This window comes from Phyllostomus discolor, chromosome 9, assembly GCF_004126475.2.
Source record: "Phyllostomus discolor isolate MPI-MPIP mPhyDis1 chromosome 9, mPhyDis1.pri.v3, whole genome shotgun sequence".
In the NCBI taxonomy this organism is placed as follows: Eukaryota; Metazoa; Chordata; class Mammalia; order Chiroptera; family Phyllostomidae; genus Phyllostomus; species Phyllostomus discolor.
This window is the reverse complement of record NC_040911.2, coordinates 86,493,652-86,520,053: the sequence shown is the minus strand read 5'-3', so window position 1 is coordinate 86,520,053 and position 26,402 is coordinate 86,493,652. Positions and strand designations below refer to the sequence as shown.

Here is a 26,402-nt window from a genome sequence, read left to right as displayed (position 1 = left end):
TTTTTACAACATTGTTCTAGAAAGAAAATGATTTCTGTATAGAAAAAGAAAAAGCTGTTCTTCCTAGGGATTTAGAGTTGGGGAGAGGGAGATGATTACATATTTCTCCTTCCTTATTATAGTTTGTTTTTTCCTGAAACAGTCTGAGAATCCTCTTACTTCCCCAGATATGTTCATACATTAGCAGCAGTGTGACTCTGAGTCTATAACTACTGGTTAAATTTTTCAGGTCGGGAGTGCACATAGTCTATGGACCACATCTGGCCCATGGGTTTGACTATAGTGTTTTATTTCTTAAATTAATTGTCAGTGTTTTAAAAGTTTATGTTAAAAATTTATATTTTCAGCTTCTTTTGAAAAATTTGAAGATCTGTCTCCTTTAGAAAAAGCACACTGTCTTTTACCACAATCCTTGTGCTTCATCTCTCTCTTCATTGGTCACCTGCCCAGTCCCTGTAGGTATTTGAATATGTGTGTGTATCTACGTTTATGTCTATTAAATGGTCTGGAAACAGTGACCAACCCAGTATCATTGAGGATCCTTGGGGCCCAACTGTGATCCTAAAATACCATTTACCCAGTGAAAGAAACCAAGGTTTCTGAGAGAAATGGCTGATTGTAGGTTTGGGGCAGGTCGTACACAGCATGATCCTGGAACATTGCCATACCAGGTGACATGGAAGCTAACAAAGGCTGGCTACTGAGGCCGTCTCAAAAGGACTCAGGATCCACTTGGAGAGGCTCCCACTGACCAAAGGTGGGCAATTTGAGTTTTAGGAAAATAATTGAAATGGACCGAAACCTGTGAATATGTTTAAGTCCAGGCATAATAGACATAATGATATTTAAAAGAAAACCTAATTAGTCAAATTAAGAGAATTGACAGGGAACAAATTTATTATCTTGAAAACTGGATAAATAAAAGGGAAAAAAATTAAGCATTTATCTTGCCTTTTCTGTACCACTAGGTAACCATATGGTAAGTGAGAGGAAATTTCTCTTTATGAAATTATTCCAGCTTATAAATGGAAACAAAATGATAGGATAGTATAATTTTGCAACTCCAGTTGATCTAGGCATTAAGCATTAATAGGTACTAACATCACAAAAACAAACAAAAATCTCCCTAGCCAGTGTGGCCCAGTTGGCTGGGCATCGTCCTGCAGACCAAAAGGTTGCAGGTTGGACTCAGAGTCAGAGCATGTGCCTAGGTTGCAGGTTCAGTCCCTGGTCGGAGCGTGTACAAAAGGCAACCAGTCAATGTTTCTCTCTCATATAGGAGTTTCTCTCCCTCTCTTCCTCCTTCCCTTCCCTTTTGTCTAAACCCTCTCTCTCTAAAAGCAATGAAAAAAAATGTCCTCAGGTGAGGACAAAAAATAAAATAAAATAAAGTAAAATAAAATAAAGTAAAATAAAATAAAGTAAAATAAAATAACAAAAATGGTGTCTCCTGGTGAAATAACACACTGCTACCAAAGTTTTGCCAAGGAGATCAAATCCAAAATTGATCAAGCCTCTGGATGCAGCTGCCATTTGTAAGAAGTACTGAAGACAAAGTATGTAATTATCAAAAAACAGATTGTAGGATGTTCAATAGGTTAAATGCCCCAGGTTCTTCAACAGGTGAATTGTAAGGAAGGGGGAAAAAAAGACATGGGTGGGAGTGAGGTGAGGGAGAGGACCTGTAAAATTAGAAGAGAGTTAAAAGTTGAATCACATTGGCTGGTGTGGCTCAGTGGATTGAGTACGGGACTGCTAATCAAAAGGTCACCAGTTCGATTCCTAGTCAGGACATATGCCTGGGTTGCAGGCCAGGTCCCCAGTTGGGGGCATGCAAGAGGCAACTGAGCAATGTTTCTCTCACACACGATGTTTTGCTCCCTCTCTGTCTCCTTCCCTTTTCCTCTCTCTAAAAATAAATAAATAAAAGTTGGATCAAATTTTTAAAAAATGGCCAACACTAAACTATAGTGTAAAGGGATGCACATTTAGGTGGAAAAACCATTCTAAAAACGCAAGGAAGTGACGATATTTGTTAATATAAAAGCCAGGATATATGTGTTTACTTTGGAGGGAAGAGGGGATTGTGGTTGGGACAGGACACAGAGAGAGAGAGACTCAGGGAATCGCTGGAAATATCCTTTTTTTGATCTGGGTAGTAGGTTATAAGGATGTTTGCCTTATAATCATTCACTAAGCTATATATTTGTTTTATGTGGTTTTCTGTGTTTTATTTTACAATAAAAGGGTTTAAAAATGATCAGAATGTTTAAGCACCATTCCTTCAACCCTTCTACTTACATACTTTTCATTTTAAGTCAGCATTTGCTATTGAGCAAAAGAGGTGGGTAAAATGAATCTTCATCTGTTCATTGGGAAGTTTGCAGTCTGGACCTGTAGACTAAGTATGGCTCTAGGGTTTATAAATAACAAACCATCAAAGGATTCCTTGAGTTTCTTTCTTTCTTTTTAAAAAAAATTTTAAATCTCCATCCAAGCGTATGTTTATTGATTTTTAGAGACAGAGAGGAAGGCAGAGAGAGAGGGAAACATTGATGTGAGAGAGACATCGATTGGTTGTTTCCTGTATGTGCCCAAACTAGGGATCAAACCTGCAACTTAGGTATGTGCCCTGACTGGGAATCAAACCCACAGCCTCTTAGTGTACAGAATGATGCTCCAGCCAACTGACCCACCCAGCCAGGGCTTGAGTTTCTCTTTTAAGAATTTCAGACGTGCCTCACTTTATGTAACAGGAGTGGTCCTCAAAGATTAAGTACAAGTTCAGTTTCTGTAAGTAGACTCAGTAAATATTCTCCATTACTTTGTATCTTTGGGGTTTTGTTTCCCAAAGCAAACCAGATTCTGAAGACCAAGTCTTAAAAACAAAGCTAGCCCTGACCAGCATGGCTCAGTTGGCTGCGCATTGTCTGGCAAGGCGAAGGCTTCCCCTTGGATCCCTGTCAGGGCACTTGCCTGGGCTGCAGGTTTGGTCCCCAGTTGGGGTCTGCACAAGAGGCAACCAACCAATCCATGTTTCTCTCTCACATTGATATTTCTCTCCCTCTCTTTCTTCCTCCTTTCCCCTCTCTCTAAAACGAAATAACAAAATTTTTTTTTATTTATTTATTTGTTTGTTTATTAAATCACAAGTTGCCAACAGCACTTTCATTTTCTTTTCAACATCCTGTTCTGCAGCTTCCTTGGCTCCTTTTGCCCGGATGCCAAAGAGCTGAGCATTGGCACAGGCTATGCAAAGACTGGCAATGGCCTTGAAGTTCCTCTCCTCCTCTGTGATGACCCTGGCTTTCTCCTTCTTGTAGACATTCCGTAGGGGCGTGACTGGTCCTGTCAGTTGGGTGGCCAATCTGACGTCTTTTTCAGAGCTGTCTCCCTTCTGGGGGGCCAAGCACTTCCTGGAGAAGAGGATGAACTTGAGGCAGTATTCCTTCTGCTGTTGCACTTTGGCCTGCAGGGACTCAGTAGACTTGTTCCACCTCCTGGGATCCCCCGACATCCCAATGGTTCAGGCCACCTTTTTGTGGATGCCCACTGCCTTTAACTCCTCCAAGCTGAAGCCCCTGCCAGCTTGTACTGTGGTGTGGTACCTCACCTGGGGCATCTCGCTGTGGGCCATGCCACGTGCTTTGACTTGCTGGGCCTTTTGTCTGCGGATCTTCCACACCCAGCTGGTTAAACCACGTGGCCAGTCCTTGTGGAAGTGAGGCTTTAGAATCACGCCATTTCATCTGGGCGCCGTGGCTGCTGCCTACGGGCCCAACTTCTCCAAAGGAGAACAGCCACTGGATAAAGTCTTTAAAAACAAACAAACAAACAAAATTATACCTAAAATCTATGCCCATTTTATAATCACAGATTTGCCAGGAAAAAAATTATTTCCACCCAACGTCGACAATAACACTGTAGGTACAATAAGTCCTGAGAACATGGTAGCAAACCAAGACTTGAGGGTTGCTAATGGGATTTGTGAAGAGTGAAACCTCATTTCCTGGGTGTGTGGATCAATATAGATGACCAAAGGCAGGTAGAACTCTGGGAAGAAACTCAGAACCTAAGTGCCTTCTTTGAATTTATCTATGAATGCCTCCTCTTTGTAGAATTATTTTCCATATTGGGGTGATGCTCTAATCAACTGAGCTATTGGGCCAGAGCCATTAATTTAAATTTATGTATTTATTTATTTATTCATTTTAAAATTTATGTATTTACTTACTTTTAGAGAGAGGAAAAGGGAGGGAGAACGAGAGGGAGAGAAACATCAATGTGTGGTTGCCTCTCATGCGCCTTGTACTGGGGACCTGGCCTGCAACCCAGGGACCTGCCCTGACTGGCACTTGAACCAGAGACCCTTTGGTTCACAGGCTGGCACTCAATTGACTGAGCCACACCAGCTGGGGCCATTAATTTAAATTTAAATAGCCACATATGGCTAGGGGAGCATACAGTTTTAAGGAGGGGTAAGAGTAGAGATATTAGAAGTGTGCAAGCTTAGAGACAGTTGATCAGATCCCCCACTCCTCATATCTGTTAACAGTAATGTTATCTCTAGTTTAAATTTCTGGGCTAGCCTCCAATCCTCCTTAAAGTCTTTACCAAGGAGTTATGATGTCTATAATTTTTACATAGTTCTGCACAGACCATCTGGTAATATATATGTGCCAATTAGCTGCTTCAACTTAAATGGCAATGAGTTGCTTTAATTAAGCATCATCTCATTCTACTGTGGTCATCTAACTTGTATCAGAAAGACCACACTCCACAGGTGGCTATCCTCAGTGCTTTGCTCTCTATAGGTTAAGCTTTACCTTTGCTAATTAGCATGTGACTGCCAGAAACCTTTTGGATTTTTATTGGTGAATGTCTTGCTAATTAGCAAAATAAATTTTAGAAGTAGGCTCTCTTTTGTGAAATAGAAAAGAAGTGGATAGTTTCTATACTTGCATGAAGACAGAAGAATCTCAGAAGGCCTATAACTTCTTCCCTTTGAGATGGTGCCTGAGGCTTAATTCCTAACCTGTTCTTTGTCTAGCCTTCAGTTGGGAGAATTTCTAATGTGACTCCAAGGGCAACAGAATCTCTGCCTCTGGGATTTTGTCACTTATGCTTTGAGTGAATCTTTCTTGCAAGTGGAAATTTAAACAGTCAAAAAGGGGAGAGGGCTGGGACTTACTTGACCTTTTAGGATAGATTGTGTGAATTGTTTTGTGCCTGCTTGCTAGTGAATTTTTGTTTAATTAATGTTGCAAAGTATACCCGAATTTACTCTGGAACTTGCCGTGTTTGGTGAGATTGTAGAGGAGCTAACCCTCACCTACCTCAAACTTCTTTCAAAACAATTGTTAAAGAACCTACGAGTTATACATAACCAAAACAGCCACTGAATTGCACATTTTAAAATGGTTATATATATGTTATATGAATTTCACTTCAAAAAAATTGGGTCCTATCATTAACTTGTTGCTCAGTTTTTCTATCTTTGACCATTAAGTGCTCCTTCAGACTGGCTCGTGTTCTTTTAATAAGTCCCATCTATTTTTGAGCATTTCCTTCTCTTTTTCCTAGTACCAAAAGACGATCCAGGCTCCTCTTGTATTTTCTTCGCCTCAGCCCTGAAATCAATACAACTTTAAAGATTCTTGATTCCTGTTGCTGGAGAATGCTGTGTAGCAACCAAAAGTTGAGGTTCGCTTATTGTTATTAGGGAGTCATCACTTCTAGCACACAGTGCTGTGAAGCAATGTGTGGACACTAACAGACACACACACACGCACATTTGTAATTCAGTTCCTTTCTCTCTGTTTATACTGATACCTATCATTCCAGTACAACACTATAGGGTTTACTTTAGTCTCTCCCTTTTCCTTGTTTGTAAGTTCTTAACAGTGAGAAACCTAACTTTCCTTGTCTGCAGTATATTTTCTTGTTTGTTCAATTCTAGTATGCACACAAAGTAGTTCTGGAATGCTGGGAGACATACCCCTGCAGGAAACACAGGAAACACACTTGCTGACTTGTTATAACACACATATATGTGTGTGTCATGTGTGTGTGTGTATGTGTATATATACATGTATCATATATAGTTACTTTTGTCTTTAGCCTTACAGTATTCTGTGACGTAACCATTTCTTGTAATCACTTAGTTTAGTTCTTTTCTACCCCCATGTGACCCGTCAGTGTGGTTATGTTATTAATTTGTGATATAATGAAATTTATTATTGTTTATATTCATTTTGGATTTCTCCTACATCCTGGTTGACTTTTTATTGTTTATTTGGGGGTATGTGAAGAGACTGAAATATTACTAGGATTCTAAGAGTCAGCTATACAAAAAGACATATTTAGAGAAGTATTATTATTTTTCCTCATCCCTGCCATCTTGTTCTTTGCTTTCTACTTTCCCTGTCACCCCAAGTAATGATTCTCTTTAGTTTCTGGTTTATCTTTTCTGTATTGCTTTTGCACACATGAACAGGTACATGTATATTTTCTTATATCCACTTCTTTCTTATATGAAAGATAGCATACTCAAGATACTCTTTAGTGCTTTGGTTTCTTCACTTCACATTATTTCTGTGAAATTATTGAAGCATAGAAGTATTCCCCATTCCTTTTTTTCTTTACAGCTGCATAGTACTCCGTTGTGTTAACTTCTCTCCAGTGTATGGGAATTTAGATTGTTTCTAATATTTTTCAATTACAGTTAATTCTGTAATGAGTAAACTTGCATATGTGTACTTTCATATTGTTGGAGGTATATCTTAAAGATAGATTTCTAGAAGCAGAATTACTGGATCTAAAGATAAGTGCATAGGTAGTTTTATTAGCTTTTTCACATTTCCTTCCAGCAGGATCGTACAAACTTTCTACTCCCACCAGTAACGCAGGAGAGTGCCTGTTTTCCCACAGGCTCACTGACAGAATGTGTCGTCACATGTAAACATTGTGCCAGTCTGACCTTGAAAAATGATATCTCAGTGTCATCTTAACTGGCATTTCTCTTACCTATGAGTGTGTTTGGACATTTTTTTCATGTTTGTGGATTGTCTGTTCATTTCCCCTCTCATTTTTCTATTGGATTTAGGTCCTTTTTATCTCAATTTTTAAGAATCCTTCATATGTTAAGAGTACTAACTCTTTTTTTTATTTGTTTTTAAGGTTTTATTTATTTATTTTTAGAGAGGGAAGGGAAGGAGAAAGAGAGAGAGAGAGAAACATCAATGTGCGGTTGCTGGGGGCCATGGCCTGCAACCGAGGCATATGCCCTGACTGGGAATCGAACCTGCAACACTTTGGCTTGCAGCCCGCGCTCAATCCACTGAGCTACGCCTGCCAGGGCTAAGAGTACTAACTCTTTGCAGATATTTTCTTCCAGTTTTTCAGTCTTTTGACTTTATTTATACTGTTTTTCTTCTACCAGCTTTAATTTTTTATCAAGATATAATTTACATACCACACAATTTACCTGAAGTGTATAGTTTATTTTTTGTATATTCACAGAGTTGTGTGGACATCACCACAATCAATTCTACAACATTTTTACCACCCCCAAAGAAACCGCATGCCCTTGAGCAGTCAGTCTCTGTTTCCCCAGTGTTCCTCTCACCGCCAGCCCTATTTTACTTTCTGTCTTTATCGATTTCCCTGTCCTGCCTACACATTTCATATAAGTGGAATCATAAAATATGTGGTCTTTTTGTTCACTTAGCATGATGTTTCCAAGGTTCATCTCTGTTGTAGCATGTATTATTAGTATTTTATTCCTTTTTATTGACAAATACTATTCCGTTGTATGGTATGCTATATTTTATTTATTTATTTACCAGTTGATAGGTATTTGGGTTGTTTCTAATTTTAGGCTATTTATGAATAATGTTGCTATGAACACTCATGTATGAATTTTTATATGGACATATGTTCTCTATTTATGGTGATTTTTTTGAATGCAGAACTTTCCATTTTTATGTAAGCAAATTTAATCAGCTTTTTATTGCCTCTGGATTTTGAGCTCCCCTACATCATGGTTAAAGACAAATTTACAATGTTTTTTATAGTATTTCATGGTTTCATTTAAAAATAATTATATTCCTAATTTATTTGGAGTTTATTGCAATAATAATGTGAGATATAGGTCTACTTTTTCTTTTTTTTTAAAGATAACGTTCTTTGTATTTTATTTTTTTTTTAAGATTTTATTTGTTTATTTTTAGAGAGGGAAAGGAGGGAGATAGAGAGAGAGAGAGAGAGAGAGAAACATCAATGTGCGGTTTATGGCCTGCAACCCAGGCATGTACCCTGGCTGGGAATCGAACCTGGGACACTTTGGTTCCCAGCCCACCCTCAATCCACTGAGCTACACTAGCCAGGGCTATACTTTTTCTTTTTCCAAGTAGTTACCTAAGTTTTCCTGGCTCTGTTTATGAAAGAGTCCATCTCTACCCCAGTGATATATACCACCTTTGTCATATATTTAACTTCTATATTTTGGTCTAATGCTAGATTTTCTATTCTATTCCAGTAGTCTATTTGTCTATTTATGTGCCAGTATTGTACTATCTTAATTATAGAGGCTTTATAGTGTATTTTAATGTCTGATAGGACGAGTCAACGCTTCATGATTTTTTCCTAACTGTTTTCCCAGCTATTCTTTCATGTTTGCTTTTCCATATGAACTTAAACATCATCTTGTATAATAAAGTAGCTGGTTGGTATTTTTATTGGGGTTGCATTATTGATACAGTTTATAAACTAATTTAAGGAAAACTGACATATTTATAACATTGAATCATCCTAAATAAGAACAGGAGATAGCCATTGGTTCAAGTTGTCTTTAGTATTTTTCAGGATTGCTTTTAAAATTTTCCTTGAATAAGTTTTGCATATTTCCTGTTAAATTTAAATCTGTGTTTTTATTTTCCTTGGTGTTATGGTAAATGAGGTTTTCTCTACCATTGTGTCGTCTAATTACTTACATTCATGCACTTGAAGTCTATTGTGTGTTAATATTTTACCCTGACACTTCTGACTCCATTTGTCTGTTTTTATCGTAAGTGGTTGTTGCATATATCTAGATACTAACATGATTTCTTATCTTCAAGCTGTTGGTGATACACACATTAGTAGCTTTTCTTATGTGGAACTAACCTTGAGATTTTGAAATAAACTCAGCCTAGTCATAATACAACTTTATCATGATCTTTTTCATGTTGCTGAATTCTATTAGATATCTCATTTAGCATTTTTGCATTTGTGTTGGTTAAATGATTTTGGTATCAAGGTTATAATATTTGCTGTGAAAGAGTTAATGTAAGATTATAATCACCTGCTTCTTGAATGTTGGTAGAACTTCCCTGTAAAACTGGCTGGGCCTGCTCTTTTCTCTATGGGAAAAATTTTCATTACTAATTCAATTTCTTTTTTTTTTTAATATATTTTATTGATTATGCTATTACAGTTGTCCCATTTCCCCCTTCACTCCCCTCCACCCTGTACCCCCTGTCCCACCCACGTTCCCCCCCTTTAGTCCATGTCCATGTGTCATACTTATGAGTTCTTTAGCTTCTACTTTTCCCATACTATTCTTGCCCTCCCCCTATCTATTTTCAACCTACATTCTATGCTACTTATTCTCTATACCTTTTCCCCCTCTCTCCTCCTCCCACCCCTACTGCTAGCCTCCCATGTGCCCTCTATTTCTGTGGTTCTGTTCCTATTCTAGTTGTTTGCTTAGTTTCTTTTGGTTTTGCTTTAGGTGTGGTTGTTAATAATTGTGAGTTTGCTGTCCTTTTACTATACATGTCTTTTCTTTATCTTCTTTTCTTAGATAAGTCCCTTTAGCATTTCATAAAGTAGGGGCTTGGTGATGATGAATTCCTTTAGTTTGACCTTATCTGAAAAGCACTTTATCTTCTCTTCCATTCTAAATGAGAGCTTTGCTGGATAGAGCAATCTGGGATGTAGGTCCTTGTCTTTCATGACTTGGAATATTTCTTTCCAGCCCCTTCTTGCCTGTAAGGTCTCTTTTGAAAAATCAGCTGACAGTCTGATGGGAACTCCTTTGTAGGTGACTGTCCCCTTGTCTCTTGCTGCTTCTAGGATTCTCTCCTTCGTTTTTACCTTGGCTAAAGTAATTATGATGTGCCTTGGTGTGTTTCTTTTTGGGTCCAACTTCTTTGGGGCTCTCTGCGCTCCTTGGATTTCTTGGAAGACTGTTCCCTTTGCCAGAATGGGGAAGTTCTCCTTTATTATTTGTTCAAATAACTTTTCTACTTGTTGGTCTTCCCCTTCTGGTACCCCTATAATTCGGATGTTGGAACGTTTAAAGGTGTCCTCGATGGTGTTAAGCTTTTCTTCGATTTTTTGAATTCTTATTTCATCATGCTTTCCTGCTTGGTTGATTCTATCTTCCTTCTGGTCCACTGTGTTGTTTTGAGACTCAGATTCCTTCCTTTCACTATTGGCTCTCCTCGGTATATCTTCCTGCATCCCTTTTATGGTAATCTGCATTTTTTCATGTAATTTGCATCCAAAATCAACCAGTTCTGTGAGCTTCCTGATCACCAGTGTTTTGAACTGTGCATCTGATAGATTGGCTATTTCTTGGTCACTCAAAAGGATGAGTCCTGGGGGACTGATCTGTTCTGCTGGAAACATATCTTCTGTCTTTCCCTGTCTCTCCTATTATTTTATTTTATTTTTTTTTTCTCCTGTCCGGTCGCTCTTGTTATGGTAGGGGGCGGAGCCTTAGGTGTCCACCGGGGCTGGGCGCCCCAGTCGCTAGATTGTGACGTTATACTTATACGTGGGGGCAGGGGAGGGAGCGGGGACAGGAGGGATCAATGGCGACCGTTCCGTACTCCTGGAGCCAGACACTTCCCTGGGCTTCTGGGCCGTGAGCTCTTCCCTGGTCCACAATTGCTGCCCCACTGATTCCCCCAGCCGCTGCTTGCGTACTCAGGGATCACCGCTGCACCACTGCGCTCTTGCGCCCCAGATGGCTGTCGCACCGATTTTGCGCCAAATTTCCCCCAACCTACGCGCGCCTGCGACCTGCGCCAGCCCTGTGCCCGCTCGCTCGGCTCGTCGTCCCCTACCAGTCTGGATGTACGGGTCTACTTCAACTTCTTGGCTGTCCGACTTCCATTTAGATAAATCCTCTGACAGTTCTGATATTATGACCGCAAATCATTGTTGTAAATTATTGTTGTTCTGTTCTTGGTTGTGCGAGGAGGTACGGGGCGTCCACCTATTCCTCCATCTTGCCGGAAGTCCTAATTCAATTTCTTAAATGTGGGGCCATCCAAATTTGTCTGTTTCTTTTTTAATTTTTTTCCCTAATTTTTTATTTCATACTTCAGAAAAGTTGAAAGACTAGAACAATAAATATCTTTTATGTAGGCTCCCCAGTTACCATTTTGCCACATTTTCTATATCTTAATGTAGATATATCACTTTTTTGGTAAAGATTTTATTTATTTATTTTTAGACAGAGGGGAAAAGAGAGAGAAAGAGAGGGAGAGAAACATCAATGTATGGTTGCCTCTTGCGCACCCCCTACCTGGGACCTGGCTCTCAACCCAGGCATGTGCCCTGACTGGGAATCAGACCAGCAACCCTTTGGTTTGCAGGCAAGTGCTCAATCCACTGAGTCACACCAGCCAGGGCTAGATATATCATTTTTTCCTGGACTTATTGTCAGGAAGTGACGATAGTAAGACATAACAACTCTAAATACTCAGCAGGTAACTGTTAAGAACTGGAGCATTCTACTACATAACCACAACACTATTAGCATACCCAAGAAGTTGAACTCTCCTAGATTCATATTATTTAATATATACACTCCAAATTCAAATTCTCAAGTATGTATATGGCCTTTATAGCACTTTTGGGGAGAGGTGGGTTCAGGATCCAATCAAGGATCATTTATAAAATGTCATTGTCATCTCCTTTGATTTCTACCTTTTATATATTTAATTTGTATGATACTGGCATTTTTAAAAATTTAATCTTTATTGTATTTTTCCCCCATTATCATTTAGACCCCTTATACTGTTCACCCCCCAGCAATCACCACTCTGTTGTTTGTGTCCATGAGTCCTTTTTCCTTTTTGCTCAATCCCTCCACCACGCCCCCCATAGTGGTCATCCTACTCCCCATCTAAGTCTGTCTCTGTTTGCTTGTTAGTTCAGTTTGTTCATTAGATTCCACATATGAGTGAAATCCTACTCTGTATTTGTCGTACTCTGACTGGCTTATTTCACTTAGCATAATGTTCTGCAGGTCCATCCATCCATACTGTTATTTTCTTCTTTTTCATGGCCAAGTAGAATTCCATTGTGTAAATGTCCCACAGTTGTTTTATCCACTCATCTATTGACAAACACTTGGGCTGCTTCCATATCTTTGTGATTGTAGTCCCATTTGTTTTTTTTTTTTTTTTCTCTTGTTTCCCTTGCCCTGGGGAGATGTATTTAATAAAAAATTGCTATGAGCAATATCCAAGGTTTTGCTGCATATGTTTTTTTTTAGAAAACATCTTATTTTTATGGCTTCAGGTATAACATTTCAGTCTTTGATCCATTTGTAATTTATTTTTATGTGTGGTATAAGAACGTGGTCTAATTTCATTTTTCTGCACATATCTGTTCAATTTTCCCAACACCATTTATTGAATAAACTATCTTCTGGGGACCTGGCCTGCAACGCAGGCATGTGATCTGACCGGGAATTGAACCAGTGACCTTTCAGTTCTTAGGCAAGCACTCAATCCACTGAGCCACATCAGCCAGGGCAATACTGGCATTTTAATTGAAACATTTAAGTTATTTATATGTTTCATAGACTGTGTCCGTTTTGCCTGAGTTTTTTAAACACATTGGCCTAAGTTACTTGATCTCTCTTTTTCTCTTGGTCAGTCTTATCAGAGCCCCACCAATCTCATCAGTCATTTCTAAGAGCTGGCTTTTGGCTTCCTTACTTCCTTATATTATGGCTTTCTTTTCAATTTCAACAAATTCTACTTTTACCTTTATTATTTCCTTCCTTCTTTTGGGGTTTATTTTGTTATTCTGTTTCTAATATCTTAAAATGGATGTTTAGCTTATTCATTTTCAGCCTTTTATTCAAATATAGTTTTTTTTCTTAAGATTTTAAAAAAGATTTTATTTATTTATTTTTAGAGAGGAAAGGGAAGGGGAGAGAGAGAGAGAAAGACAGAAAGAGAGAAACATCAATGTGCAGTTGCTGGGGGCCGTGGCCTGCAACCCAGGCATGTGCCCTGACTGGGAATCGAACCTGCGATGCTTTGGTTCGCAGCCCGCACTCAATCCACCGAGCTACACCAGCCAGGCAAATCTAGTTTTATAAAGCTGTATTTTTTTTCTCAGAGTACTCTTTTATCTACATTATACTAATAGGATATGTGATATTTTTATAACTATTTCTAGCGTCACAATTTTTTATCATTCATTTGACCACTGAGTTATTTGGAAAAGGAGTTAGAATTTTTCAAAGGTATTTTTAGACTATCTTTTTATTAATGCTTTTGATTAATTGCATTATGATCATAGAATTGTGTCTGTATGATACAGATTCCTTGAAATTTGTTGATAATTACTTTATGGCCTGATTTAAGTATGTGGTAATTTTTTTAAAAGATTTTATTGTGTAGCTCAGTGGATTGAGCACGGGCTGCAAACCAAAGGATTGCAGGTTCGATTCCCAGTCAAGGTACATGCCTGGGTTGCAGCCCATGACCCCCAGCAACCGCACATTGATGTTTCTCTCTCTCTCTCTCTCTCTCTCTCTCTCTCTCTCCCTTCCCTCTCTAAAAATAAATAAATAAAATCTTTAAAAAATTATCCAGATTAAAAAAAAAAGATTATATTTTTTAGAGAGAGGGGAAGGGAAGGGGAAGAAGAGGGAGAGAAACATCAATGTGTGGTTGCCTCTCACGCACCCCCTACTGGGGACCTGGCCCACAACCCAGGCATGTGCCCTGACTGGGAATCGAACTGGCAACCCTTTGGTTCCCAGCCCATGCTCAATCCACTGAGCTACACCAGCCAGGGAAGTGGTAAATTTTTATATATGCCCGCAAATGCTTAAAATGAATGTGAATTCTTCAGTTATTACGTATACAGTCCTATATATTTTATAAGATATTATGAGATCATATTTATTAAATGTGCTATTCACATGTGCTTCTTGGTTACTGATTTTTGTCTGTTTGATCTAATCAGTTATCTACTGATGATGGATTTGTCTGTTTTTCCTTTGTAGATCTGTCCATGTCTGTTTTATATATTTTGAGACTATGTTATTAGGTAACTATAAGTTTAGAATTGTTATATCTTTCTGATTACTTGAGTCTTTAATCATTATGGAGCATCTTTACCTCTGTATTACTTTTTGCATTACAGTTTATTTTATCTATTAACAGTATAACCAGTATAATCTTTTAGTTAGTGTTTACATAGTGTATCTTTTCAGTCCTTTAATTTTCAGCTTTTTTATTTCCAGTGTTTTGCAGGAGATCTTGTAGTTTAAGCTGGTAACTGCCCTCTAATCTTGACCTCCCTGAATGTACTGTTCTGCCTTCTCTCGCAGCGGCAGTACATACCCGTGAAAGTGAGGAGCAAAGCCTTCTGGATCTTCTCTTGGGAGTATGCCATGATGTACGCGGGAAGCCTCGTGGTAATCATTTGCCTCTCCTTCTTCCTTCTCAGCTCCTGGGATTTCATCCCTGCAGTCTACGGCTTCATGTAAGTAATGGCCTCGTTAGAAAACTCCGGAAGCTAATTTGGTTTTCACAGGTCCAGCTGGAATCAGAGTGCGAGTGTCCCCAGGGAGCACCCAGACACAGTGGTCTTCAAACCTCAGTGTGCATCAGAATTGCCCTCAGGGCGTGGTAACACCCACCTTGCTGGTCCCCACCTCTAGAGGTTTTGATTAAGTAAGTCTGAGGTAGGGAGCAAGAATTTGCATTTCTAGCAAGTTTTCAGGTGATGCTGATCTGCTGGTCCACGGAACACCCTTTGAGAGCCACTGGTCTAGATGGAGCATATATGTGATCTAGTGAGATTAAAGAGCACCCTCTAGGAACACTGAAAGCACCTACCAGCTTCTGCCTAGAAGGTTTTGGTTCAATCCCTAACGGGAATGGATGTATTCCTCTACTGCAAGAGGGTCTCTTTAAACTAAAGCCACTTTCCATGTGATACTTTTTAGAGGAAATCAAAACGGGGTTGCAGTATAAATTCTGCAGGCATTTCTGAATGCTGTCTGTATGGTATGCTGGGGTGGGTAGCCACTACCTGAGCTTCAGGGAACTCACAGCCCAAGGAGGTGGCAGATACTTAAACCTGCCAGGGTCAGGAAGGGATCTGGAGTGGCAGACTCTCCTTTGGGATTCTGGACTGCTAATTTGTGTTAGATCCTGGCTGAGTATGACAATGACTTAGTAACTTTCAGCTCTTCATGATCTGCCTTGAATAGCAAATCTGTAATGCCTCGGGTAGGAGTGAAAAGCGTTTCCTAGTGTTCTGCTGGGTCACGGTTGCGTGCTTTACCTCATTTCACAGACAAGGAAGTATAGTCACAGCAGGAGACAGAGACTTGCCCGGGTGGAACCCCCAGTTAGTGAAATCTGGCCTCGAGCCCCCACCTGTTTGTCCTTCTTCATGCTCCATTTACTCCCATTTTGAAATTGAGAATTGACATCGGTTTCAACTCTGTAGTTTTTCAAGTAAACTTTTAGAAGGGCCCAAATTGCAGCTAATTTTTGTATGATATAACTTGACAAAAAGTTTCCCAGCTAAACCCTTCCTTGTCCACTGAGGTCTAGGGTCCTTGTTAGAACCTGCTGGTGGTTCCTCCAGTCCCCAGAAGTCTCCCTGCAGTGGCAGGTGCTCCTCCTGTGGCCCCTGCTGTGCGGATGCTGAGCAGGAATGAGGAGGAGCAGCTCGTTTGGCCTGTTTCTCTGGGCAAGTCTTTGGAATGCCCAAAATAGATGTCGTTTATGTAAAACCCATCCTCTTTTGTTATTCCACTGAGTATCTCCTAATTTTAAGCATGTATGTTGTGGCAGTTAAGTAGGAGCTGATCTTTTGAGTTCTAGCATGAATCCCTGCCTTATTTCAGATCTTTGATTACATGCCACAGTTTGGCTTAGCTAATATTTATTGTAGGCTGTCATTCGCTGACCCTAGTTTTTGTTAATTACCTATGTCCAGGGTGCCTAGAGTCCCTCACATCCTGATCTCTGTGGGGATAGTCACCCTTGACCGCCCAGTAGTGACCAAAGTCTTGAGGAGAAAACCAGGTCAGAGCAAACCATTTATAACTTGGCTCTCTTTTTTCTCTCCCCTTGTGTTTTTCACTCCAGACTTTCTGTTCCAGATCTCACTCCAAACATTGGTCTTTTTTGGTACTTCTTTGCGGAGATGTTTGAGCACTTCAGCCTCTTCTTTGTGTGTGTGTTTCAGATCAACGTCTTCTTCTACACCATCCCCTTAGCCATAAAACTAAAGTAAGTGGTTGGACCTGCTGCTGCTTTGTCCACAGAACCATTTGTAGCCTTGCAGGTGCCCTTCAAAGTGGGAGCATCTGCTACCAGGTTTATGCCACTTTCACCCAGGGAACCCTGCCCTCAGCCGCCTTGGGGGCCAGTGGCTGTAACCAGCAAGAATCTGGCATGAGTGTGGTCTGCAGGGAGCACCCTAATGTTTTTTTCTGGGCTCACTCTGCGGCGCTTGAGCCCTTACTGCTGCTGAGCCCACTTACTGTTTTGGATAAGAGCAGGGGTTGGGGTTCGGGGATGTCTGGAAAAAGTGAATCTTATTGGGTGTCCTGTACCAGCAGCCCAGTAACAGGTTGCCCAAGGGGACTCAGGACGTGTTAGTGGGATGTGTTGGCCACCTGCAGCTCTGTTTGATCTTCTGACCAACTTCTCTCAAGAGGCTTGTCTGCAGAGCTCTCTTCTGCAGTGTGAGAGAGCGGACATATGTTGAGCCCAGCTCCCTCCCAGGCACCTTCCAAGGTTTTCTTAAATGTATTCATACCCAACCCTTCCAGCAACTCATGGACACAGGCATTATTTTATTACCACTCCCATTTTATAGTTGAGAAAATTGATGCTCAGAGAAGTGGAGTGATTTTTCCAGAGTCACACAGCCAGAAAGAAGTAGAGATGGGATTCAGGTTTGTCTGGCTCCAGAACCTGTGCTCAGCCCCCTGTACCTCAGCCCCCTGATCTCCTGAGAGGGTTCATTTGCATTCACCCTAGAAATAGTTCTATTATCCTAGCTTCACAGAAGGGAAAACTGATACAGATATGCCTGGATGATCCAGGGAAGCTGGGAGAGAGTTTGATTTAGATTTCGAGAGCCTGCGTTCTCTAATCTTTCCACCATTTTTCATGGCCAGTGAGTCAGTGCACGTGTTCCCATTCTGGAAGAGCTCAGAGCTGATGCTTCCTTCTCATGACAGCCCTGGCCTGGCATCTGACAGAAAACCATCCTTCCTTGGCCTGGCAGTCTCCAGGATTCTGGCAGCCTTGCCCAGGCCAGCTCTCCAGCTGTCTGTGGTCCACATTCCCTGCCCTGGCTCTTGTGAGGCCTGGCCACCAGGCTGAGAGAAGCAGGGAGCCCGGGGCACCTTTCCTCACTGTGTAGCTGGCTCTCTGGCAGCTCTTGTTGTCTGCAGGGGAAAGGCCACAGATAGTTCCTGGGTAGACAACAGCGCCACTGTCATGTGACCCACACCCCCGCCCAGCCACCACCGGGCCTCAGAGTTGTGGGAACAGAGGATATGAAGATTCCTGACCTTCCCCTCTGCTGCCCTCCTGTGCCCGGATACGGAGCTCTCTGCAGTGTTCGCTTCCCGTGCCAGCGTTGTGGGAACAGGGCCCTTCAGGCCACCTGTCCCCAAGCAGTGTTGCAGGAGGTTCTGGTCTCCAAGCATTCTGGCACCACATTTTCACCGGCCTTTTCATAGAAATGTTCAAATGTTACCAGCTACCTACAAAGCCCGCAGCAAGTGATTTGGAGTGTCTTTAGAAAGATGTTTGCTGAGCTGGCTGGACCCTTTGTAAAAGCTGCTGGACTGTGTGACTTTGCCAAGCAGTTTCTGAGGCATTTGTTCTGTAGAAGGACTGGACTGTTTGGGTGTCTATATGTCTGTCCTGTCACAGATTTACACCCACTGAGTCATTCCGACAAGACCAGACCAGAATGCCCATGACCTCTGAAGAAGACCTCTGTGAGCCGGGTGTCCAGGAGCTCTGCGCGTGTAGGCTGCATGCGTATTGTGTGAATGTAGACGACGAGGGCGCAGGCGTGGCCTGGCTTCCCTCTGCGTGTGGTCAGAAGCACTGGAGACTGAGCCTGTCCTCGCTACGCCCCCGACCCCCGCCGCCTGCCATCAGAGCGGTCACTGTGCAGGCAGTGGGAAGGGCCGTGCGGTGGTGCTCAGGAGTTCTGGAGACAAACCACTCCATCGCTTACTAGCTCACTCACCTTCTCTGAATCTCAATGCCACACCGGCACAGTGCGGGTGTCAGCATTGCCTACCTGGAGGCGCCGCTGAGGTGCAGTGAGGACCGCATGCAGTGTTGCAAGAAAAGGGCCTGGTGCAGAACTTAGCAGAGCAAGGGGTCAGGAAATGGTCATCATTTTGTTATTAGTTGAAGGTAATGAGAATTCCACTTCCAGCCCTTAAGAGCTGAAAAGCTGCACAGCTCTCAGTTCTCTTTCTGGAAAAGAGCTCACATAGTGAAGGGCTTGTAGACCCCACTGACCCTATTGTCAGAGAAAAAAGCATCAGCAAGGAAGTGCTTCCTGTCCCGAGTCCAGTTGTCAGAGGGGCCTCTGGCCAGGGTGGGTGCCTAATTACACTGTGCCAAGCACTCATTGAAGCCCAGTGATAAAGAGCCTCTGACTTCATTTGTTTTTTCCCTGGGTGGCTCCTGGGGGAAGGCCCAGAGCTGGTTGTGGGGAGGTTGATGGGAAATGCCTCTGTGGGCTGTTACTCTCGTGCTTGTTGGGCCCTCCTCACCACCTCCGGGCATCTCTGGGTCCCCACCGTTTTCGGCTCTGCTACTTGGCCTGGCCCCACTGTCTGGCGAGTAGGAGAGCCAGCCCTTGCCTGAAGTTCCCTGGAGAGTCTTTTTGGGTTTGAGGGATAGAGTCAGGAGTCTCAGGGGTAGGCCTGGTTCCTGACTGATCTGTTTGTCTGTCTGTCTGTCCTGCCCTACCCCAGGGAGCACCCTATCTTCTTCATGTTCATCCAGATAGCCATCATCTCCATCTTCAAGTCCTACCCTACCGTGGGGGATGTGGCCCTCTACATGGCCTTCTTCCCCGTGTGGAACCACCTCTACAGATGTGAGTATTCCTGCCTCTGACCCCCGGTGGCAGATTTGTGTCAGCCCGTGCACTGGGCGAAACCACCAGGGAGAAAGGGGTTGGTAGACACTTGTTGGGCATCTGCTGTGCTAGCAGCAGCAGGAGAGAGGCAGTGACCGGAGGCACAATAACTGCCTTTCAGGTGCTATGGACTAGTGGTGAAAATAAAAATAACTACCACTTACTGACTACTTACTGTATCCCTGCCCCCTGCGGTTCTAAGAGCATTACATGCGTGAGCTCATTTTATCCTCACACTAGCCTTTGAGGAAAGTAGCCTGTTTGCAGATGAGAAAACTGAGGTACAGAAAGGTAGAGCCACTTGTTCAAGGTCACAGGTCTGGTTAGTGGAAGGGCTGGGCATTGGGATCCAGATCTGTGACCCTCTAGCCAGTGCTGTCCAGCAGGACTTTGTGTGATGCTGGAAATGTCCTGCACCTGCACAGTCCAGTAGTGTAACCACTGGTGTGACTGAGAAACTGAGTTTGTAACTCAGATGAACTTAAATTTAAGAACCACACACGGGGAAGGCTGTTGTATTGGACAGTGCAGCGCTAGACGGAGGGCTTTGAACCACTTCCCAGAGCTGCACCCAGAGGGCCGTAAAAGACACATGGGCAGCACTAGACTGCCCACGTACCTTGACGACCCCTTTGAGCTCTGGTCATCCCCGTCTCAGAAGATGACTTAGCGGTGACCTAGTTGTGCTTCCTAGGCCCCCCATGTTCCCTTCGGTTGGACCCTCTGTGTGGGTTCTTGTCAGTGTTTGTGGGCTCCCTTAGGGTGGCTCATGACTCGCTCACCCCCACGTCCCCAGCACCCAGGATCAAAGCCGACACACAGAACAACGCGGCAAACATCTGCAGATGGGTTTTTGAAACCTCTGATAAACAGGCAGTGTCAGTGGCCCACCACCACTTGATTCTCTGAGCCAGAAGGAAAGGCAGCTGTTGGACTTTCCTTGCCTACAGCAGGTGTATAGCAAGGTGTCAACAATGAATTCAGGAGGGCAGGCTTCAGAGGAAGTGAGTCTTTATTGTTGTTTTGGGGCTGTCTGGGTGTCAACCAGGAAGTGAAACTGACCAGCTGCCAGAAGGAAACCTACCTGTAAGAGTGGGCCTCTAAGCAAGGTAAACAATTGAGTGGGCAGGCCAAGCAGGCCTGCTTTGGCAGGTGATGGCCTGGTGGGGTGCTGACCGGTCCTGCCTGACTGGGAGGAGGAAGTGGCATCTTCTGCCTATGACATCCTCATTGCACAGATAAGAGTCACCCAGTCCAGCAAGCTCAGAGTCAGCTTGGGGCCCTTGGCAGAGAGTGGCTAATGACAAATCAACGAGGCCACCAAACATGTGAACATACTCCAGTTTGTGGCTCCTGGGGACGTTGATCCCCTTTCCCTGAAAGTGGAGTAGGTTTCTTCTTGGCTGTCCATCCCACACAGAGTCTCTCTCTCCCTCAGGTGACATCTTTCATCCCATGTCACTGAACAGCCCGGACCCAGACCGACTTGAGTCTGAGCCCTGGCTTTCCTGCTACTAGCTGCGTGTTTCCAGGCAGATCGTTTAACCCTCCTGAGTCTCCCATTTTCTCTCATGTGGCAAGGGGGGAGAACATCTTTCATAAGTGTTTTAAGTTTGAAAAACTATAAACATGAATAGCATTGTAGTTATTTCCAGAGGTAACAAAGATGCGGGGTGTCGGGTGGGGTCTCCTGCACAGTCCCATGATCAGAGCTTCAGGCTCAGAGTTGTTCAGAGTCACTGGAACAAACATATTTTTAAGAACTTGAAATAAGCTATTTTCTGCCCTCTGGGGTGATGAGGCACAAAAACATAAGGATGGAGTTTCCGGAAACCTGGATGATCTAATAGATGCTGCGGCTGGCTGGGGGGCAGGGCGATTTCAGCTGGTCTGAGGCTCCTGCAGAGAGCCTTGGCCACCATCCCTCGTCCCTTGGCACCAGGCTCCCGCAGCCAGCCGAGGACACTCCTGTGGGAGTGTCTATGGGGGCGGGACAACTGCGAGTCAGGACATCCAGCGAGGCGTGTCTTCAGCCTGGTCCTGAGAACCTGTCAGTGGAGGCTTTGGGAAGTCTTTGAGGCTAGGTTGAATATATTCAGACTTTTAAAGTGGTTAAGAATTCAGTTTAAACAGTAGTTGCCATTTATAACATGCCTGCTCACACGTTCACCTTTTTGTTTTCCTGTCCTGCCCACTGGGGAGAGGAGGCGCACGGGCTCCTCCCGGAGCACAGGCCCCAGACGCCGGGACTCTGTGGTGCCGGCCAGGATGAGTCACACGGACACACGACTGCGGTGTTAGGGAACAGCCTGCTGGCTGAGCCGGCGCCCGCCTGCAGTGGTCCCGCTGAAAGGGCCAGTTACCAAAGGGCTGGATTTTGTGTTTTATTTTTTATTAACTTATATAAAGATAAAATAATATTGATAATATGTGTATAAATTATAAAGATTAACAATATAATAAATTCCCATGTACCTAGCACCTACTTTAAGAAAAGAAGTGACACCATGACCTTTGAAGTCCCTAAATCCCCTCTGTGCCCCTCCCATTGGGACTGGGTTCTTCAAGTGGAGTTTTATTTCTGAATGCCTGGGGCTTAGAGGAGGAAAGTGACTTGCCTGAAGTTTCAGTTTGTCAACAGTAGAGCCAGACATTGGGTAAGCCACCCAGTGCACAGAGCGGGGAGTCTGATTCCACGTGGCCTAGCAAGTCTGATGAAGGGTGAACCCTCCGTCTCATCAGGCCCCGGTCCTCTCTGACATCTCTGACACCTCCCGGTGCCTGGAACAAGCTGTCCTGTGCCCCGGGTCCCTCGTTCCATCTGCTCTGGCATATAGCTCTAATCCCCTGGCCTGTCAGCCAGCAAGAGTGAGTAGCAGCTCCTCAGTCCCTCAAAGGTCACCACAGGCCAGAAGCCAGCTGGATGCTGGTGACATTTCCTCCAGGCACATGGGAATGTGTCTTTGCAGCTCTTCGAGATTGCACCCAGGAGCTGCGTGCGAGCCTCTCTTGGTCTCTGTGCGCGCTCACCTCCTGTCGCCTGGTCTGAAGTCCAGAGTGGCTCGAGGCGTGGAATAAAGACCCAGTGGGTCTGTCAGGCCACAGAAGTTTTATTTTAGGAATAGTGTATGTTCTTTTCAGCAAAATGATTTCCAGAGGATAAGAAAGAACCACTGAGAAATGTGAATAGTGAAGTTAGAATTAAGCAATGATTAATAGATTTGTTACATCTTCAGGTTGTAACATTGCTTAACAACAACAACAACAACAACAACAATTCTGTGCACACACCCCTTTTCCCAGACTTCCTGTTTCTGGGACAAAGAAGGAGAACAGAGAGGTCTCAGGAAGGCTCGCGTCAAGGCTGTAACCTCCCTTAGCTTTAAAAACCCAGAACTGAGCTGTGGGAATGTCAGATGAGGAAAAGAGGGCCTTGGAAGCCCCCCAGGCCAGCGTTTCTAGATTGTGAGGTTTCATAGACCACTGCAATTTCAGAAAACTCGGATGGCAGAGTTGCCAAGTTGTTATTTTGCTGAAGACATTAAAACAGTCAGCTACCAGCCATCCATCCCTATTTCATGAAAGAAAGGACCTTTCAGCAACAGCCAGCAACAGAATAACACCTGCCATTTCTCCGTAAAGAACGAACGTTAAATTGAAAACATGCGGCTTTAACTGCCCGTCCCGAAATTTGTCCCGACGCTGCGACACAGTGAGATCTCTGTTGCAGACTGCTGTGGACCTCCCGTTTGGAAAGGGTCTACAGCTGTAATCCAGTGGCTCACAGCCTTGGCTGCACGTTGGAGTCACTGGGGAAGCTTTTAGAAACTAGTATGGATTTCTGGCCCCCGCCTCCCCGCCAGAGACTCTGATTTACTTAGTCTGGACGGGCTTGCCCAGGTGATTTCATTTTGCAACCAAAACTGAGATCGTGTGTGTAATCCAGTCTCCCTTCCAATGCACGAAACCCCCAGAGCAGCATTTCAGCCAAGTCTTTGTACAGCTGATATGCGCAGCCTTCAGGATCAGGAGTTTCCCTCTTCCTTCATCTCCCAGAATTTTGAGTTAGGAGAAGGGATTTTCTGAAGCTTAAGATCACATTGGGGAAGGGAACTACTCATTAAATATCTGCTGTTAACCAGACCCCGTGCTAAAGTTTTTTTAAAGTTATTCTTTTAATTAATTTATTTTAAATAATATTTATTAGTCCCTGGCCAGTGTGGCTCAGTTGATTTGAGCGTCGTCCCATAAACCAAAAGGTCTTAGGTTTGATTCTGGGTTGTGGGTTTGATCCCCGGTCGGCGTATGTGCAAGAGGCAACCAATCAATGTTTCTCTGTCACATCAGTGTTTCTCCCCTTTTCTCCCCCTCTCTCTAAAATTAAAAAAAGAGAAAACATTTTTAAAAATAAGTATTTATTGGTTTACTTAAAAATACAAAAAGTGTAAAGAAAGAAATGAAAACAGCATACAACCCTACTCTCAGATATCCCCTATTGAATTAAAAGGGAAAAAAAGCACAGCAGTTGGCAGACTAATCCCCCTCTGCCTCCCGCTGTGGTGTTCGCGCCACAACCCTGCAGGCCTGTGATCACATCGCCTTACCTGGGGCAGGGGACCTCCAGGTGGGAGGAGGGTCCTGGATACCCAGGTGGGCCCAGTGTAATCACAAAGGCCCGTGAAGGAGGTGGGAGCAGAGGTATATGGGAAACCTCTGTACCTTCCTCTGGGTTTTGCTGCAAACCTACACCTGCTCTAAAAACTCAAGTTTATTTTTTTAAGAAGTGAGGGAGGCTAAAGAGGAGTTCAGAGCGCTGAAAAGTGAAAAGGAGTTAATCGGACGCCGCTGACGGAAGGTGGAAAGGGGGCGTGAACAGAGAGCACAGACGGCCTCTGCCTGCTGCAAAGGCTCGCAGACGGACTTTCCCCGAGCCTCCGGAGGGATGCAGCCTGCGGATGAGCCTTAGTGTTTGGCCTGTGAGACCCATTTTGGACTTCTGGCCTCCAGAACTGTAAGATGATAAGTTACATTGTTTAAGCCACTAAGTTTGTGGTGTGGCAGAAATAGAGAACACACTAGTCTGTCTGTGCCGGGTTTTTCACAGGTTTTTTGTTTAATTCATGTAACACTCCTACAAAATCAGCATTTTAGTCCCGTTGCAGGAGTGGGGGAGCTGAGCCTCAGAGGAACTTGCTGGCAGAACGGGAACTTGAACCGAGGCCTCTCCGAGGCCGAGCCTGGCCCCACTGTCCTGCCGTTTCTCCCGAGGCGGAACCTGCCTGCCCGCCTGGCGGCATTCCCCATCCCCTCTGGGGCTGGTGGGCTGATGGTAGAGAGGGAGCGTGTCAAAAACAGATTTTTAAATCATCTAAGGGAGAGTAAGGGACATTTGAAGAGCAAGACAAGAGACTTGAAGACGTGAATTAGGGAGAATGGAAAACGTGTTTCTAAGACTCGGGGCTCTGATTTTCGTGGGTTCGTGCTGCCTTTTCCACCCGTGATCTCCTGTGGACAGCACCCTGCTTAGGGAGAGGGAGGGGGTAGAGGGCAGTGTCTTGCTGCCCAGTGGCCAGCGCCATTCATGGCATTGCTAACTAGCCAGCCAGCCCGCAGTGGGAAGTACAGAGTTCAAATCAAGGACCTCCCACCAGCCTTGGGCACTGGGAGCCATTGACTCCAGGGTCTTAAGTTGGCACCCGGGAGGCTCTGGGTAAGGGGGTGAGGGGGTGTTCTGCCTTTGAGCGTATAGTAGGCGCTCCCTGGGCCTCCCTGTCCTGTGGGGCCATCACAGAGAGTCAGTATTGGGCTAATAACTGTGACTATCTGTCTTTGCAGTCTTGCGAAATATCTTTGTCCTCGGCTGTATCATTATCGTCTGCTCCCTGCTCTTCCCTGTCCTGTGGCACCTCTGGATTTACGCAGGAAGTGCCAACTCCAACTTCTTTTATGCCATCACACTGACCTTCAACGTTGGTCAGGTAAGAGTTAAGGGCAGTGTGGGGACAGGGGTTCACTTTGGCCTAGGCTCTGGGTTCTGCAAACCAGGAGTTTGGGTGTGAGTGAGGGGACATTTCCTCCCCTCAAGTAGCTCTCCGTCTGGTAGAAAAGATAAGGAGTAGGAGCAGTGGGGGAGGGGCAGGAGACTGACTGGCTAATGTTTACTGGGCTCTGTGCTGAGCCGTTGCCTCACTGAATTTGCACAGCAAGCCTGTGAGGTGGTGTTATCAGCTGTTTTACAACGGGGAACCGAGGCTCACGAGGTTGCCTCTTGCCCGAGGTCATTGGAGGAGCCCGGAACAAAATTAGGGAAGGCTTGGCTTGTGAGGGTACCCCCTTCCTGTAACAGTGCCTGGGCTGTGTGGCACCCAGAGCGAGTGCACTGTGTGAGGACTTGGGACAGTGGGAGCAAAGACAGGGAGATGAGAAGTGGTTGGGTCTAGCTGTTGGGGGAGTCTGGAGGGCAAAATGCGCGGCTGAGCGGTGGGAGAGGAGGCTGCGGGGGAATCACTGAGTGAGACGCTGGCGAGGAGCCCCGCCCGCTCTGGCCCAGGGCTAGCCTCCACGCTGGTGCTGGGGAGCGTGGTTTTCAGCATCAGAATCACTGAGCTTGCTAAAAATGCAGATTCCTTGTTAACATGTTTTAAATCCTACAGTTACGCTATGAGTGTTACCATTACCTGGCTTCGATTGTCAAAAAATAAAATAAAAAAGCAGATTTTCTAATCCCACTTCCACAGGCATCGACTCGGGAGATGTGGAAAACGGGGTCAGAAATTTGTATTTCAACAAGCTGTCCCAGAGATCCTGTTGCGGGTGGTCTAGCAAGCTTCTCCAAAGGAACCTCGCCCACCGCGCTGTGTTCTCAGGCAGCTCTGTCCTCACTGTGCAGGTTCCTGTGAGGACCAGCTGAACCGCTTACCACTCCGGTTGTGCTCGGCACAGCCGGGCGTGTC

The 26,402-nt window shown here is 44.1% G+C and overlaps 2 protein-coding genes across 3 annotated transcripts in view; one reads left to right on the top strand and one right to left on the bottom strand.

Moving 5' to 3' along the window:
- Positions 1–26,402, top strand: part of PIGU (phosphatidylinositol glycan anchor biosynthesis class U) — a 96,405-nt gene that overhangs the window by 60,060 nt on the left and 9,943 nt on the right. For both annotated transcript variants that reach the window (XM_028524733.2, XM_036009733.1), the window contains 4 exons: positions 14,633–14,787; positions 16,410–16,553; positions 19,283–19,407; positions 25,285–25,427. In XM_028524733.2, the coding sequence (XP_028380534.1) occupies positions 14,633–14,787; positions 16,410–16,553; positions 19,283–19,407; positions 25,285–25,427 (567 nt within the window). The remainder of the gene's footprint in view (positions 1–14,632; positions 14,788–16,409; positions 16,554–19,282; positions 19,408–25,284; positions 25,428–26,402) is intronic.
- LOC114506550 (60S ribosomal protein L13-like) lies at positions 3,112–3,660 on the bottom strand. The gene has a single exon (XM_036009735.1). It carries the CDS (start codon positions 3,515–3,517, stop codon positions 3,119–3,121), a length of 399 nt encoding a protein of 132 aa, XP_035865628.1. The 5' UTR covers positions 3,518–3,660; the 3' UTR covers positions 3,112–3,118.